Source organism: Danio rerio, chromosome 18 (genome assembly GCF_049306965.1).
Source record: "Danio rerio strain Tuebingen ecotype United States chromosome 18, GRCz12tu, whole genome shotgun sequence".
Taxonomy (NCBI): domain Eukaryota; kingdom Metazoa; phylum Chordata; class Actinopteri; order Cypriniformes; family Danionidae; genus Danio; species Danio rerio.
Window position 1 is genome coordinate 4,910,047 of NC_133193.1, and position 17,383 is coordinate 4,927,429.

Genomic DNA, 17,383 nt, shown 5'->3' on the forward strand with positions numbered 1-17,383 from the left:
ATATCAAAATGCTTTTTTGATGCAAAATAAATATATACAGTTATTCCTTTCGCTGATTAAAAAACTTGAGTAGGCCTATATGCTACTATGGTAAAGAAAATCGTCTCTAAATGTAGAACTAAATACATTGATATGCATTGAAATACATGATGAATACTCTTGACACATGAAAGTGTAAAGCCTGCAGCTCACAACAAATGTGGAAAGTTGTTGCGTGTCATATTTAGCAAAACGTTTACTGCTAATTTTAATTTTGCTCATATGGATAATTGAATATTAATCAGATGATGTCATTACGCTGCTGTGCCGTCAGCCAATCATTGAATTGCTGATCATGATTTCGAGAATCGATAGATCTGTCCTTCACAACACGCTCAGAGATCTCAGATCAGTTCATCCGGACATTTTAATCTGATTTGCGAACCAATGAAGAACCAAATTAGCCAGAAAGATTAAAAGATCAAGGATCTGCCAAATCATCTTAGATCATTTAAGCGAGGTACGAAGAACTGACCCCTGATCTAGTGCGACACAAAAGATCCAATTTAAAAGTGTTTTATAGATGCTAATATCTCGAGATGCATACAAATACAGTGATTTTGCCTGTAGTGTCTCGCGGTAAACAAACAATACTACAATTCATTAACTAAATACTCACAACTCCCAATAATGGCTTAATGCAAAAATAGCCTACAAAACCAAAAGCACATCATTACTACACATTTGTCAAACAGCTGATGCAACACACCAGATTCATATCTCTCTCGAGCCCCAGACATTTCTATGCCTGTCTAATTCAGTCGCACAACGCTGCTTTCACTGTATGCAATCTCAGCTCCTCAAGTTCTGAATCTACACTGAGATCAAACCTCAGCTCTCCTGACCGTCCGTCTGACCTCTGTTTTCTGAAACACATTACTCTGGTACGTGATGTGAGATTTTACCTGTCGCAAACCGCCTACCTATACGGAATTTTTAGACACACGTGTTGACATTTTCTTTGTTAACATATCATGCTCCTGCTAGTTGCCATGGCAGCGTTAATCAGTCATTTTATTTTAAGTTCATGTACTTAAAAACAAGATGGAAAACAAATATGCAGAATAAATCTAGTCTTATAAATATAATTTTATAAACAGATATGTACATTTATATTACGTATACACATATAATGACAAAACTAACTTAATTTGGATTAATATTAAGAAAAACCAAAAATAAAAATGAGATTTTAAACTATATTTTGATTTATTATGACACTGTTATACACTGTTTCTCATGTTAAAGGGCAACTACGATGTAAATCAACTTTTCTTTGGACAGTGGTGTGTGTAGGTATAGTGTTTGTACAGTCATACTGGGGTGAAATAAACACAACAACCTCTTTCTGAGTCGTTTATTAAAGAATTCAGCATTTAATGTTTCTCTCACTCTTGCAGCTGTGTGTGTGCAGTCAGTTGTGAAGCCAAGTGGAAATAGGCTTAAATAAAAAGGTGATGCAAAACGCATTCGATTATCTATAAAGCAAAAATCCTGGATATTTAAAAATATTTAGAAACTACGACCGAATGCATTTTTCAGAGCCCAAAACTGTGGGTCTGCAGAGTATGTGAGATTGTGTGTTGGAGTGTTGACAGGTCTTGCGCACACACAACAAGCAGTACAAAACGTGTAGGGCAAGAGAAGAGAATACTTGGGCGGCCGTTACTATACATAGGCAACCCGCCAAAGTAAAGTCTATGTGTGGGAAGCACTGTATGTATATATATATATATATATATATATATATATATATATATATATATATATATATATATATATATATATTTAAATATACATAAATATATATATATATAATTTTTTTTTTATTAAATGCACAACAAAATAACAAAAATGTTAAAATAAAAGTGTTAAGATTAAAACTAATATAGTGTAGCAAGTGAATTACAGTAGGAACCTAATGAATTTAGCATTTATCTTTTGGGGCGAGGACAATTCCAAAATCCAATATAAAAGAGATATTAATTATTAATTACAGATTTGATCTTTGTTATTTAATCTACATCTGTGTTTGTGTGTATGCATATGTGTGTATAGGCTCATATGTGTGACTATGTGTGTATATACTGTATGTGGTCCTGATATTCAACTCATTGTGTGTGTGTGTGTGTGTGTATATATATATATATATATATATATATATATATATATATATATATATATATATATATATATATATATATATATATATATATATATATACATACATACATACACACACACAAACACACAAACACACACACAAACACACACAAATTATATATATATATATATATATATATATATACATACATACTGTGTGTATATGTATGTATGTATGTATAGTGCTGTCGCCTCACAGCAAGAAGGTCACTGGTTCGAACCTCGGCTCAGTTGGCGTTTCTGTGTGGAGTTTGCATGTTCTCCTTGCCTTCGCGTGGGTTTCCTCCGGGTGCAACTCAGGGTGTACATGTGGTACAGCTGAATTGGGTAGGCTAAATTGTCCATAGTGTATGAGTATGTGTGTGAATGTGTGTGTAAATGTTTCCCAGAGATGGGTTGCGGCTGGAAGGGCATCCGCTGCGTAAAAACTTGCTGGATAAGTTGCCGGTTGATTCCACTGTGGCGACCCCGGATGAATAAAAGGACTAAGCCAATAAGAAAATGAATGAATGACATATATATATATATATATATATATATATATATATATATATATATATATATATAAAAAATATATATATATATATATATATATATATATATATATATATATATATATATATATATATATATATATATATATATATAATTTAATTATTGTCTTATTGGAAATATTATAGTTAGATTCCACAGATGAACTATTTCTGTTTAATTTTCTTCCTCTATGCTTTTGTAAATAAGACAATCAGAATAAAAAAAAAAAAAATCTACCTTATAAAAACCCGACTTTGACTTTGACATTTGGTTAATAATAATAATATAATTTGTAAAACAATATTTTAGTTAATAAACTATATGTAATGCAGGCTAAATTCAGTTGTTTTGTAACAATAGATTAATAATTCAAATAACTAAATCTTGATTGTTTCCTGGATTAAAATCAAGGCAAACAGGAAGATGAAAATGACATTGTGTATTAAAATATTTCTTAACTCAAGAAATCATTTAAATGTATTTTAAATAAGGGTCAGGATTGGCCAAACATAAGTGGCCCAAATCTACATCTTTTTAAATCTGGGCCAAATACTACATTTGATGAGCTGCCTTAAAGATGGTGCCACCTCTTCCAAACCCAGCCCATGTTTGGCCCACATGCTGTATGCCAATGCAGAATGAATGCCTGCTGTGCCAGCTTCATGCCAAATCTGAGCCAGAATTCTTTGCTACCTGAATAGTAGTAAGTCACTACTGTTTTTCGATGACTATGAATTCGGACATACTACTCAACTCTCACACTGTTTTTAACATAGCTACTAGATCGTATGAAAGTATATGATCTCGGACGCAGCCACAGTCTTTACAGTATAAAAAATATAACACGTAATATAGGAAGTCCCCATAAAACATGAACACCTATGTGTGAGTGTGCATGTGAAATGAATCAGCACAGTGGCTGCGAGTGTTCTACAGTGCAAGTGTATGTGTGTGTAATGAACAGGGCAACACACAGCAGTTACAGTAGAGTATAGTAATGATATTTACTGAATGCTGTAGATGAGGCCTGGTACTGCCTGCTCTCTGAGCCAGCGTCCACAGCCAGGTCATAGGAGCCTTCTGCGGGCCCCGGAGCTGATGCCGTCTGGGGCCAGGCCTGCTTCACCAGCAGCACTGTCCCAAACAAACACAACACAAGAAAGGTTACACACACACACACACAAGTGTCACAACTGTCGCCTCTATGCAAACACTGCTGTCTTCCTCTCACATATCCGTCTGTCTGAAACCACTGCAAAACAAAGGGCTCCTGGAGTCAAAACGCTACTCTACCGCATAAAAGCACAGATTTCAAAATGGCTGCCTACACTACCCATAATTCTACAGCAGGATGTTTCTGCTGATCGGACCCTTTGCTGAAATAATAAAAGAAAAACTCCACGATGGTGTTATCAAGACTTTCAGAAAAAAAAACAATAGTGTGAGACTGAAAACGGCAGCCAGATGAGAAAATCACATCAAATTTACTGTCTGCCCTCATAGACGCTGCATTAGAAGCACCTCGCAGAATCGGTTATTAGGGATGTTTTTTGGCCATGAGGGCTGGTGTCCCTAGCTGCTTGCAGTCTCACTTTTTTCATTTATTAATTCATTTGACCATAGCCTCACTCTTTTTATTTATTATTTTGCTGCAGCTCCGCTCTTTTTATTCATTTTCTCGCAACCCCTGAGCAAAATGCTCTTATCATTCCACCCCAAACAGTGGCACCTTAGTGAATATAAGAATTTGAATAATTAATATTAATGAATATTACACCTGCTCAATGAAAATCAGATGATTCCCCACATTAATAAATCTGACATTACTTGATTAGAAAATCTAAAAAGGGGAAAAAAAAGATTAAGCCAACTATAGAAAGTATTACTGCGGTTAAAAGAGTCTTGCAGGTAACAGTGCACTACTTATTTTTTCTTCCAAAGGCATCAATATAACAACGCCACTGTGGTTCAGTGGTCAGCACATTGCGTTACGATGTTGCTGACCCAAGTTTGAACCTCACCAGAGTAAATTATTATTATTTGTTTTGTGTTAAGACATATAATACTGTATGGGTTACTAATGTAGGTGTACTTTTTTTTTTTGTGTGTGTGACCACCGTTACAAAGGACTGGATATACATAAAGAATTTTGCACAGAATATATATTCAGAAATTGCAGCAAAGGAAATTGTGATGTTTTGAACAATAGTGTTGAAGATTTATCTACCCTTTAATGTTCTCATATTAATGGAAAACATTTGATGTTCTTAAGCAGCTGTTTGCTTGAAAAAGACGTGATAGTGTCATTAGAATCGGAAATGACGTTATTTTAATTTAGACAATCGTGAACTGAGTTGGGTCGGTCTAAGGCTTGAAACTCCAGGGCTGAAAAGGAGTCCCACTCCGGCCCTGACCATCTTGATCCGATTAAAGTCAAAACTGAACTAAACAGAAATGGAATTAAGACGTGGAGTATACATATATTAGTGGCATTATTGAAGTAAACACCGCAATCAAACTATTACCGTCTTGTAGGACTTTTCGCCATTTCACTATTTACCGACAAGACCCACACACACACGGCTGTCAGTAAAGGTCCGTGCACGCATGCACGCACGCACACGCACACACACACAAATATCGCGAAATGCAAACGTTTTTTTCCTTTCCATTGGCGTGCGTTAGTAAATTCCATAACACTCCCACCAGTCCTTACTCCTTATTTGCATCTAATACCCCAGTTTGCAGAAACCGACCAGCTCAATGGAACTATTAATGGGGCTATTATGTTTTCCAGTCAGGCTACCAAAAGTCTATCCACCCTGCCTGTTGGACTATCTTATTGGGAGGTCAAATATAGCGGTTAGCTCGGTGGTTAGCACTGTCGCCTCACAGCAAGAAGGTTGCTGGTTCGAGTCCCAGCTGGGTCAATTGGAATTTCTGTGTGCATGTTCTCCCCATGTTGGTGTGGGTTTCCTTCAAGTGCTCCGGTTTCCGCCACAGTCCAAACACATGCGCGATAGGTGAATTGAATAAACAAAATTGCCATCCGTAGTGTACGTGTGTGAATGAGTGTGTATGGGTGTTTCCCAGTACTGCATTGCAGCTGGAAGGGCATTCACTGTGTACAACATATGCTGGATAAGTTGGTGGTTCATTCTCCATTGGCGACCCTTGATAAATAAGGGGACTAAGCCCAAGGAAAATGAATGAATGATTTAACTTTATGAGATATAGAGCATTGTAGAAGGGGGATATGGGTAGTGGGGCAGAAACAGACCAGCTCAGTGGAACTATTAAGAAGGCTATTATGTTTTCCAGTTGGGTTACCAAAAGTTTATGCACCCTTAATGGGAGTTAAAATATAGCCTATTTCCAGTGCTTTTGCATTCGCTCTCAAATTGTGGTAGTTATGTTTTATGTAGTGGGTGGCATGGTGGCTCAGTGCATAGCACTGTGGCCTTACAGCAAGATGGTTGCTGGTTCGAGTCCCAGGTGCTCTGGTTTCCCCCACAGTCCAAACACATGCGCTATAGGTGAATTGGGTAAGCGAAATTGTCAGCTAAATCCCAGTACTGGGTTGCGGGTGGAAGGGCATCCTCTGCGTAAAACATATGCTGGAATAATTGGCAGGTCATTCCGTTGTGGTGACCTCTGATATAGAGAATAAGCTGAAGGAAGATGAATGAATGAATGTTTGCACCTTGACTTTGATTTCTTTTATTTAATTAGCTCTTTATATTAATATGATCTTTACATACATAAGCTATTTGGTTAAACTGATGATAAAATAGCTTTCAGTAAGTTATACCATGTGGAATATCATTATCGCAACATTTAACAACAACAATCACATATCCGCGTTTTCACAGTGCCATGCAGCCCTAGTTGACATAGAGGTTAAAGCTACTTTGTAGGTTCAAAACCCCTCAAAGGGAGATCATGAACTATTGCCCTAAACATCACCCTGAATTACTTGAAGATAACTGTATATTACATCAGATAAATCCATGAGCCTTTCTACCCACAAGAGGGCGATGCTGTGAAACTATGAGATGCTTCCAAACGTAGGAGACAGAGAGAGAGAGAGAGACTGCTGGAATTGCACAATAAAGGCATCCGAGTGCCGCATAGACAACTCACACATCACATCACATGAGCGAAGTACTCACCGCTACACACACACACACACACACACACACACACACACACACACACACACACACACACATTAACGCCTGAGGGATTCTGATAAGCTGATGATGAAATGATCACACTGGGAAAACACTCCGCAAGATCCATGGCTCAGAGATGAGGAACGTTTTTCAACCACCAAAAAAAAAAAAATGGCTTTAAATGTACTTAACATTAGAATGTTCTTCTTTTATATACATTTTCTTTCTGAGCATGTGACCCTGGAGCAGAAAATTAGTCAAGCACAATACCATGATGTGTCATTACATTTTTTGAGAGGTGCACGTCCGGGTCCATGTCAAGGTACAGTGAAGAATATTATGCTTTCATGTGCCTTATAATAAAAATCTGGATATACCAACACAGGGTAGATTAATACCCCGGTGGACAACAGGCCAATCAGAAGACAAAACAAACTGTGACGAGACTCACAAGCCATGCCCTCCTCATTTGCATGTATGCCTACTTTAGGTCATTCATCCGGACCTGACGAGCAGCCACAATCAAGTGCGCACCAACTCATATGCAGCTCTGACATCATAAAAAAGCTCTGAAATCATTAATATGCATGCATCAGGCTGCATTTGATGAGCCAAATGTTTTCTAGTCATACAACAGTGATAATTTGCCACCCTTAGTTATTTTAAGCATGCATTTACTATGTATGTGGGACTTTTATCTTGAAAACACAAGCCCCAAATTGTTTACTGTGCATTGCTGGGCAATAACAGCACAAGGTATGTTTCAAACTCGCTAGGGTTGGGCCGATAGACGATGCCATCGTCCATCGCGATGGCCAATAGACAACACGATGCTAAGACGGCATCGCTGATGCTCCGCCCTGCCCCACCGCAAACCCGCTCGCGAAAAATACAACCTCAGGCCCCGTATACACGAATACGTCTTAGAGTTAAAATGGCATTTCAGAACGAAAATGATCCACATCCACACCATGTTTTACCTAGCATTTCTGAACAGCCCTCCGTCCACACACACACACAGACACAAGTGGTGCTCACTGCAGAGCCACACACACACATGCACAGCCACGCGCATCTCTGAGCTTCAGAGACAGAGAGCAGTGCACGCCTTTATCAAGTATGTAGCACTGGATCGCGTCTCACTATAGTTGTTAAAAGTGATATTCAGACATCCCAAGTTTCCCGAATGTTCCGGGAGTGTCTATGCATTTGCGGGACTCATAATGGGGGCAAGCGAGTGATAATCTCCCGGAAATCGGGTGTCTCCCTCCCGGTACTCAAATAAGTCACGCACCCTTCTTACCCCCCGATCCCTCCTCGCTCTTCAGACACGTCACGTGCAGTCTATAAGAACTATAGCTTCAAAATACAATGGGATACATCTCTATCACTCTCTTTTGTCAAGTTTAATTCTAGTTTATCCTTTATCCACAACAGATCTGGTGAGCAAAATAGGTTAACGTTACTCTGATAGGGTTTATTTTTGTCAGTGCTCTGTGTATGTGTGTGTGTCTGTAAGAGTGGTAGGTCAGAGCGGAGCTCGTTAATATTCACGACCAGGGCCGGCGCGTCCATAGAGGCGACCGCCTAGTGCAGCAGATTAGAGAGGGTGGCATCCGCAACACCTCTCTCAACACCCGCGTTCTCAGTTACGTTCGCGACACCTCCCTCACCCCCCCCGCCGCCTCAGTTATATCCGCGCCTAGGGTGGCAGAATAGAGAGGGCGGAGTCCGCGACACCTCCCTCAACAACCGCATTCTCAGTTATGTCAGTTATGATAACCTGTCATTTCCATTTTCACTTTCGGTTTGAGGGCGTCGTCCTTTGCCTAGAACGGCAGTTCAGCTTGCTCCGGCCCTGTTCACGACAAAAACCATATATGGTCAATCATGGACCTTCTGATTCTAAGAGTATTTCATGGAGTATTACAGAAGCTTATCAAACCATTCCTGGATATTTTTTGAGCTTACAAAAGCTCTAAACTTACTATATAGATATCAGAGAACAGTTTAACTTATTAAACCAATGCAGTGTATGGCACCTTTAAAAGTATAGTTTGTAGTATTGACAACTAGTGGTGGGACTTGGTTTTGCTGTCCAAATTCAAAACACGATTTTTTTTTCACCTGGCTCCTTCTCCAATGACTTTATGTAGAGTGATGACACCAACAGGAGCGAGCATGCTTGAATGTGTCCTAACTACAGGCAACGACATGCTATAAAAGTAATATTCATGTTAACATGAGTTTTTGGCCTAGCCATCATTAATAACAAACTCCTCAAATTTATATTTTAGTAATGCTGTCTTTTTCTGCGACAAAACACGGCTATACAACAGCATAAACTATGATAATGATGACCTTACGTACTGATTACATGCTTTATTCAGTGTTAAATGCTGCCAGTGGGAGTTATAACACCATTTTACTTGATATTTATTAAAACAACTGGCAAACATATAGTTTGAAAATGAATGTTAGACCTGTGACACAGTGCAAACCCACAAATATCAGTCCTTTAAATAATCAGTTTTAAGAGGTTTTCCACCAAGGCAACCCGTGCTGCTAAAATATAATCGGGTAACAAGTAGTAGGCTGGTTATGTAGACCAAAACAAAGACAGAGATTATGACACAGAAAGCACATTTTAAAGTAAAATAACTGACTTAAGCATCATTTTTCAACTAATAAAACTGTTCATTTAGTGTGTTTCTTAAATATCTGCAAATATATATGGTATTTTTATGCTTTAGATGAGTCAAAAACAAATAAACAGCAACTTTAAGTGGAAAGCACATAAAGCACTGATATCTGAGACCATAGCAAGCCAGCAACTAGACAATACATACAAATCCTGAATAAAATCAAGCATTAAAAATGGTGATTTTAACAGCAAAATGATCAACAGCAACTTGATCTGTGGTCTAAGAAAAAAGCCAGCAGAAGCATCTGAGAGTGGCAGGTGGCTGGTCATATTCTACTATTACAGACCAAATTATACAAGCGTCTGTTCAGGGACACAGACCAAACAAATAAACAAACTCCTGCATCATTTACATCCCAAAAACCATCCTAATGTCTGCTTGAAGGCAGCACAAGTCCAGCTTATTTTATTTTTATTTTACGACAACTCCGTGCTAAAACACAGCTGACTCAAACAAGCTTGCAAGCACTAATGGGAAATTATCTGCACTTCAAACGAAGCTTCTTCACGTTACTCATCCTCGCGGCATCTGCTTTCTTCAAAGATTTCACACTCAGATAATGCAGATGTACACCTGCAAGCAGCTTTTCAACTTCAAAATATCATGACAAATAACACACAAGCAGATTTATTGACCAAACTCATTTCAGCGTGCAGCTCACAACTACACAAAACACAATTAGTGTCTCATATGAGTAGCCTTTGAGTGATATGAATACAAATTTCCAGGACTCCAATACCAATTCTATGTTAAACCCCAACCCCATCACATTCCCCTTGGCCCTAGAAAAAAAAGTGACTAAAGGATACACAAGACATGTCACTCGCTTAGTTTTGAATGGGGAAAAGCGTAACAGTCAATATTGCAAACGAAGCCCTGCCTTCTAATTTAGGAGCCAATCATTGACCGCTGGGGATTCTCTGAGGGAGTGGCTCAGACTGACAGTTTCTATTGTTATAAACACTCAAATACGCTGGGATGTCAGCAAATACTTGCCACACAAACACGATAAACATATCCACATTTAATCGAACCAACTACACTTGCAAAGAAACATTCTCTGTTTTTGTAATCTGTATTAAATGAATGTGAGCTACAGTCAGACCTCCTGAATTCCCACCCTTCAAATGCAAGTAACACGACCGAAACTACTTGAACACCCAGGAACTTGTAAACAAAGAGGCCGCTGTCATTTTGAAAGGAGATTTGTTATAAAGACCAATTATGTAACATGTAAATTTTTCTTATGGTAGATACAAAGTTTGATTTACAAGATGACTTCTGTTTCCTCTATGAACAGCCAAAAATGAGGTTGTGTCGTGATCTCGTTTTCATCTGGCTCGCATGCGTATTAGCATGGACAACCTGAAAAAAATGCTGATTGTTTGTGTGATTTGAAGTCTTTGAAGCAAAATTTAAGAGACAGCTGTTGTTAAATTGTATTGGTGACTCCATACTTGCCTCACAAACACGATAAATATATCCACATTTGTTCGAACCAACTACACTTGCAAAGAAACGTTCTCTGTTTTTGTAATCTGTATTAAATAATTGTGAGGTACAGTCAGACCTCCTGAATTCCCACCCTTTAAATGCAAACAACATGACAGAAACTACTTTAACACCCAGGAACTTGTAAACAAAGAGGCCGCTGTCATTTTGAAAAGAGATTTGTTATCAAGACCAATTATGTAACACGTAAGTTATTCTTATGGAAGATACAAAGTTGGATTTACAAGATGACTTCTGTTTCCTCTATGAACAGCCAAAAATGAGGTTGTGTCGTGATCTCGTTCCCATCTGGCTTGCATGCGTATTAGCATGGACAACCTGAAAAAAATGCTGATTGTTTGTGTGATTTGAAGGCTTTGAAGGAAAATTTAAGAGACAGCTGTTGTTAAATTGTATTGGTGACTCCATACTTGCCTCACAAACACGATAAATATATCCTCATTTAATCAAACCAACTACACTTGCAAAGAAACATTGTGTTTTTGTAATCTGTTTTAAATGAATGTGAGCTACAGTCAGACCTCCTGAATTCCCACCCTTTAAATGCAAGTAACACGACAGAAACTACTTGAACACCCAGGAACTTGTAAACAAAGAGGCCGCTGTCATTTTGAAAGGAGATTTGTTATCAAGACCAGGTTTGAAATTATGTAACCTGAAAAAAATGCTGTTTGTGTGATTTGAAGGCTTTGAAGCAAAATATAAGAAACAGTTGTGGTTAAATTGTATTGGTGACTCCAAAATATAAACGTAAATTGTCAGTTTTGGAACAGAATTTATTTAAGAATGCCCAAGATGAGATTTAAAGATGGCCACCAAGTAAAATGACTTGCTTTTAAGAGACTTTGGTATGGATTTATTCTTAAGAAATGGGAAAACTACACACACAAATGATCATGTCATAACTAGCGCATGTTGCGAGCTCCACAAAGGCAGAGCTTTCAATTCATTCATATGGAAGTTCAGCGTATTGTGCTGCTTGATTCTCTGTATAAATTAACTGAAAATCTTGCGTCTTCGATGTTACGTGCTCTAGCACCAAGATCATTGATACAGCAGTTGCCTAGTAACATAAAATGCGCAGTGCACTGCTACTTACTAATGTCAACAAAAGGCAGTGAGGTGAATCTCACGTATGAGCCTCCAGATGCACAAAACTATACTTCGTATTTTACAGCACTCGAATGTAACCACAAGAAATCCCTATTACATTATACCAAGTGTGCTGAGAAAAAGCATTTTCACAGCCACCAGACTTTTCGGACAGAATAACTTCTTTTGTCAAGTATTCAGATAACGTTATCAGAATTTCAAATATGTTGTGTAATATTTTGCAGTGGTGTTTATGAGGAACTATTGCCAACCTACCGGCTTGCAAATGTTTATTTGGCAGTATATAAAAGTTAAGATCGGGGTGTTTAAACTTATTAGAGGTGAATAAGAGGTGAAAAACGTTACACAGCAACTTTTCAATATTCGATACTTTTCAATATTAAATCAAGCAAAACTAAAGCAATAAAGGTCTCTGTACATTCATTCTAATGGGTTGTTTTTCAGTTTGGGTTGCTCATACAACTGGCCTCGGTCCAACCCTGGCTCATTCTGATTACCTCTATATACATTTCTGGAGAGAGCAAAATATGTCCCAGGAGCTTCGCTTTTTGATGTTTTGGTTTTCACAAATCCGGCTACTGTGTACTCTTTTTCAGATCTCAAAATTCTCTCGTGAGTGCTGTTCGCACCTGCTGTTCTCGCATAAATCCACCAGAGGCCGCTTTCGATTGACTGACTGACTGACTGAACAACCAAGCGATACCCCCACCCTCCCTAAACCCAACCAATAGTGTTTTCAAAAGCAAGCTAGAAAAAGAAAAGCCCTTACGGCAGCCTGATTTTTACCATGTTTTCAGATTTTACCGCATTCTCACTCTGTTATTTAGTTGTTTATTTTATTTTTTGGCTTTTGTTTTTTGTCTTACCTGCTTCCTGGAACCGTTCTTCACCAAACTCAAACCCCGTCGTCACAGTCAAATCCGATATGCATCTCAAGTCCGCCGTCCATATGGAGGTAAGTGGTCAGCTGGTAAGCGCTAAAAGGAGCGGCATCATACCGCACCACAGCATTCGTTTTAAAGACGAAATGCAGCCATAGGCAGCTCTGGCTACAGTAATTCGCGATCTCCAGAAATGTATATAGGGCTCCCTGCTGAAAAATCCAGCTTAAACCAGCCTAGGCTGGTTGGCTGGTTTTAGCTAGTCGACCAGGCTGGTTTTACAGGGGTTTTGGCCACTTCCAGGCTTGTTTCCAGCCATTTCCAGCCTGGTCTTAGCTGGTCAGGCAGGGGCATGACCAGCTAAAATCTGCTTGAACAGCCTAGCCAAGCTGGGAATCCAGCCAAAACCAGCTTAAACCAGGCTGGTCAAGCTGGTTTTAGCTGGATTTGGCTGGTCATTTTTCAGCCTGACCAGCTAAGACCAGGCTGGAAATGGCTGGAAACCAGCCTGGAAATGGCCAAAACCCCTCTAAAACCAGCCTGGTCGACCAGCTAAAACCAGCCAACCAGCCTAGGCTGGTTTAAGCTGGATTTTTCAGCAGGGCTACGTTTTCAGAATGAGCCTTTGTTGCCAATCTAATGGCTCTTGGCCACGCCCCCTTCATCTTCCCCCTCCCCGTCTGACAATAATAAATCAGATTCTTGTTTGTAGGTAATTTCAAGTAATTAGTTTGGTTTTGCAGCCATGTTGCTGCTATAGTTTGTGTATTCAGGAACAACTCTCAAACCCGTTTGTTTGTGTCATGGTCTTGAAAAATCTCACTTTGAAAAGCCCTATCTCATAACCCTACAACACCAAACTAAAGAGAATTGGGTGAAGTGGAAGAGCTAAGGGGTAGAATTGGGATAAGGCCTATTGTACATGAAGAGTTCAGATGCTACTAATGAAGAAAGCTAATGCTAATGACATTGAATGAATGCTTTAGGCACGTAGTACTCCATTAACAAGTAGATTTGCTTCAAATCATCTAAATCCCAGCGTCAGAGCATTCAGAAACAACAGTTTGTTGGCCGCTAAACGCTACTTGCCTTTGACAAAGGCGCTATATCTCGAGAACCAATCAGAAGCGCGAATCAAATCATGTGCTTTCAATGTAGCGGCGCGCTAATACGTCGGCTTTTATAAGGAGACATTTTCCGCTTATGATTTTAAAAGACGGAGTTTGATGAACTGGATGAGCCTGTCCAATGGTCAGTGATTGTCAAATGAAAACGTCTCATATCTCAAAACTGCATTATAAGAAAAGAAAACACACTGTACAGTCGGATGTGTAGCATGCATTTATAACGTGTTTTTGCGCAGCGACGCTACTTTGAATGAGTCCGATTTACTATACATTAAACAGCAACTCCATTTCACGAAAGACAGAGTTAAGATGCCGTTCTTTTATCCCACATGAATGCTATGAGGATAAACAAGAGACCAAGACCTTAAATATGGTGAGAATAAATGAATGACAGCTTCTAAAATTGTCTGAGAGGCGTCTTCTTTTTGCACAGTAGCCCTACATTGTGTTTTATTTGCTAATTTAAGCTATTTTTATAAAATATAAATATAATATATAAAACTCTACATTGTTTATATTACTTCATAATACCTTTAGATCTGATAAGCTTTTAATATTAAAAGACAATGCACAGATATTGATGTTTCATAATGTTTTACATTACATTATTTAAATCCACCAAGCTTAGTTTACAATTTTTACATTGCTCTTACATTAAATCTAAATGCCAAATATCAGAAATGCCAACAGATTGTTAAGAATTAATTAAGGTCAGTTTGAATGTTATTGATTAATGCACTTTGATTAATGCACTTACTTTACAGATTTCATTCATTCATTTTCCTTCTGCTTTTTCCCTGGATTATCACAGCGGAAGGAACCGCCACTTACTTGACAGATTTATATATTTTTAATTTCAGGTGTTAATGTGTTTTATGTTTGGTAAAATAATTTCAAATGGCATCTTCATTTTCAACTAAATACACTGTCTTATTCCAATAGGTGGATTTATGGCTCGTTTCCACTGACTGGTAAAGTACGGTACGGTTTGGGTCGGTACGGGTGCATTTCCACTACCCATGGTACCCTTTTGGTGGGCGTGGTGTATGACAAAGTTTCAGTCGCATCATTCTCGCTCGAGGAAATGTCTACAATAAATCTGTACGGGTCGCTCACATATCATATGAGAAGCACTTCTCACAAAACAGATGCTTAACACACATAAATACTTCTGTATAAATGTTCATTACTAACTTTTAATTAATTTAACTTTTCTATGAACAGGATTTGATTATAACTGCAGATCAATGACAGTGCAAAATAGCCTACTGTAACGTCTGCAATTATATTAAAGAAATGAATAAATGAACATAAATGAACAGAAACAGCCCCTTATAGTCTCCGATATGTCACCAACTACAGAAAAACTACACAGAGCACACATTTCGTCCTTAATTAGGTTTAAAACAACACAAAATATAGCCCACAGTCAGTGAAAACCTCTGTTAGAGAGTCATTCTTTCATTCCAAGTTCATATTAGTCCAAAAGGTGATGATAAAAATGAAAACAAGGCAGTTTGTTCACGTTTGCTGAAGAAATTATATCCTCCTTTTTTAGTGCTTCATTCTCGCGTTTGTCAGTGTCTAACAGGATCGGGTTTCAAAAGCACGTCAATAATCAAGCGCATGTTATTATAATCAGCTCAAGAAGTTTGTTATTTCAGATATAGACGCACGGCGAGTGCAAGCAAGAAAGCGAAACCGCTCAGGCTTCAGACTGGCTCGTAGAAAACTACGAGGCACAGGGTAGATTCTGCTCTACTCCATGGCTTTGTGGCTGTTCATCAAGACGACGACAAGGTGTGTTTGAGCCCGGGTCGACCATGGCTCGTTATTATACGTATATATAATTCTGCTGTAATCTCTCGGGAGTGTATTTAAAGCATGTCGGCTTTTTTGTTTTCATTCTGGCTTGTTGCGTAAGCGAATGACATATCTCTGTAAACCAATAGCGTTCAGCTGCGTGTCTAGCTCCGCCTTTTGGTACCCTTTCGAAAGCGTGCTGAAAAACTGGTACGGTTCGGTATGCCTTTTGACAGTGGAAACGGGCAGAAAAGCATACAAAACTGAACCCTACCATATCACTCAGTGGAAACGGGCCATCTGAGGGTTTTGCATAAAAAGCTGAAGTGGATTTAGCTGGGTTTGACGCAAAAGAAATTGACCTTGTTAAAAAACAAAGAATGGTCCAAAGTGACATTTTTGAAAAAATTTACCAGCTAATAACCTTATTATTACATATAAAATGAATCTTCTGAACCTAATCAGAGGAGCCCGATAGAAAATGCTCATTTACAAGACAAGAGGTCTGATGGATTTAGAGGCTTTTGCATCTGAACTCTTCATATATTCGTCCAGTTCCTGAAACAGGCACTGCATTACAGTGTTTTGCTGTTTCACATTTTACAGCCATCAAATCAAAATGAGACTAGACAGCACAATGCATTAGGAAGTGTGTGTGTCTGTATGTGTGTGTTTGTTGGTGGTGTTAATGGATCATGGTCAGTCATACAGTTTTGCTAAAGTGTATAGCTCTGGAAAGAGTGTGTGAGAGTGTGTACACACACCTGGTGGGTATCCTGGGCTACCTGTCTGATAAAGGTTGGCTGTGTAGGCCGGGGCAGTCGTTGGATAACCTCCGGGATAACCTGAACACACGCAAAAAGAGACACACATTAGAAGTGACACTGAAATAAGTTTAAAATCAACACAACATCACAATTAACATCTGAATTCAATTGTGCTGAAGTACACTTCTGATGATTTGACTTATGCTTGCTTATAGAAAATAATAATATTTAGAAATATTATGACAATTTAAAGTAATTGTTTCCAATTCAAAAAAAATTTATTTATATATATATATATATATATATATATATATATATATATATATATATATATATTGTATATTTCCATGAAGCAAAGCAATCATTTCAGGATCTTATTGTCCTTTAGAAATCACTTTAACATGCTAAAATGCTGGTCTAAAAACATATTTTTGTTATTATCGAAGTTGAAAACAATTGCATGATGCATTTTTTAAAAATCTTTGGGCAAAGGACGTTCAAAAGAAAAGCATTTATTTGACATATTTTTTGTTACACTATGAAGGACTGTGTCACCGACTCGGT

At 38.3% G+C, this 17,383-nt stretch overlaps 1 protein-coding gene across 4 annotated transcripts in view; it reads right to left on the reverse strand.

Annotated features, from left to right (window-relative positions):
- Positions 1-17,383, reverse strand: part of fam168a (family with sequence similarity 168 member A) — a 100,382-nt gene that overhangs the window by 18,911 nt on the left and 64,088 nt on the right. For 2 of the 4 annotated variants that reach the window (XM_005173612.6, NM_001244879.1), the window contains 2 exon segments: positions 16,817-16,897; positions 3,745-3,870 (listed from right to left, as the gene is read on the reverse strand). In XM_005173612.6, the coding sequence (XP_005173669.1) occupies positions 3,745-3,870; positions 16,817-16,897 (207 nt within the window). 4 annotated transcript variants of the gene reach the window in all.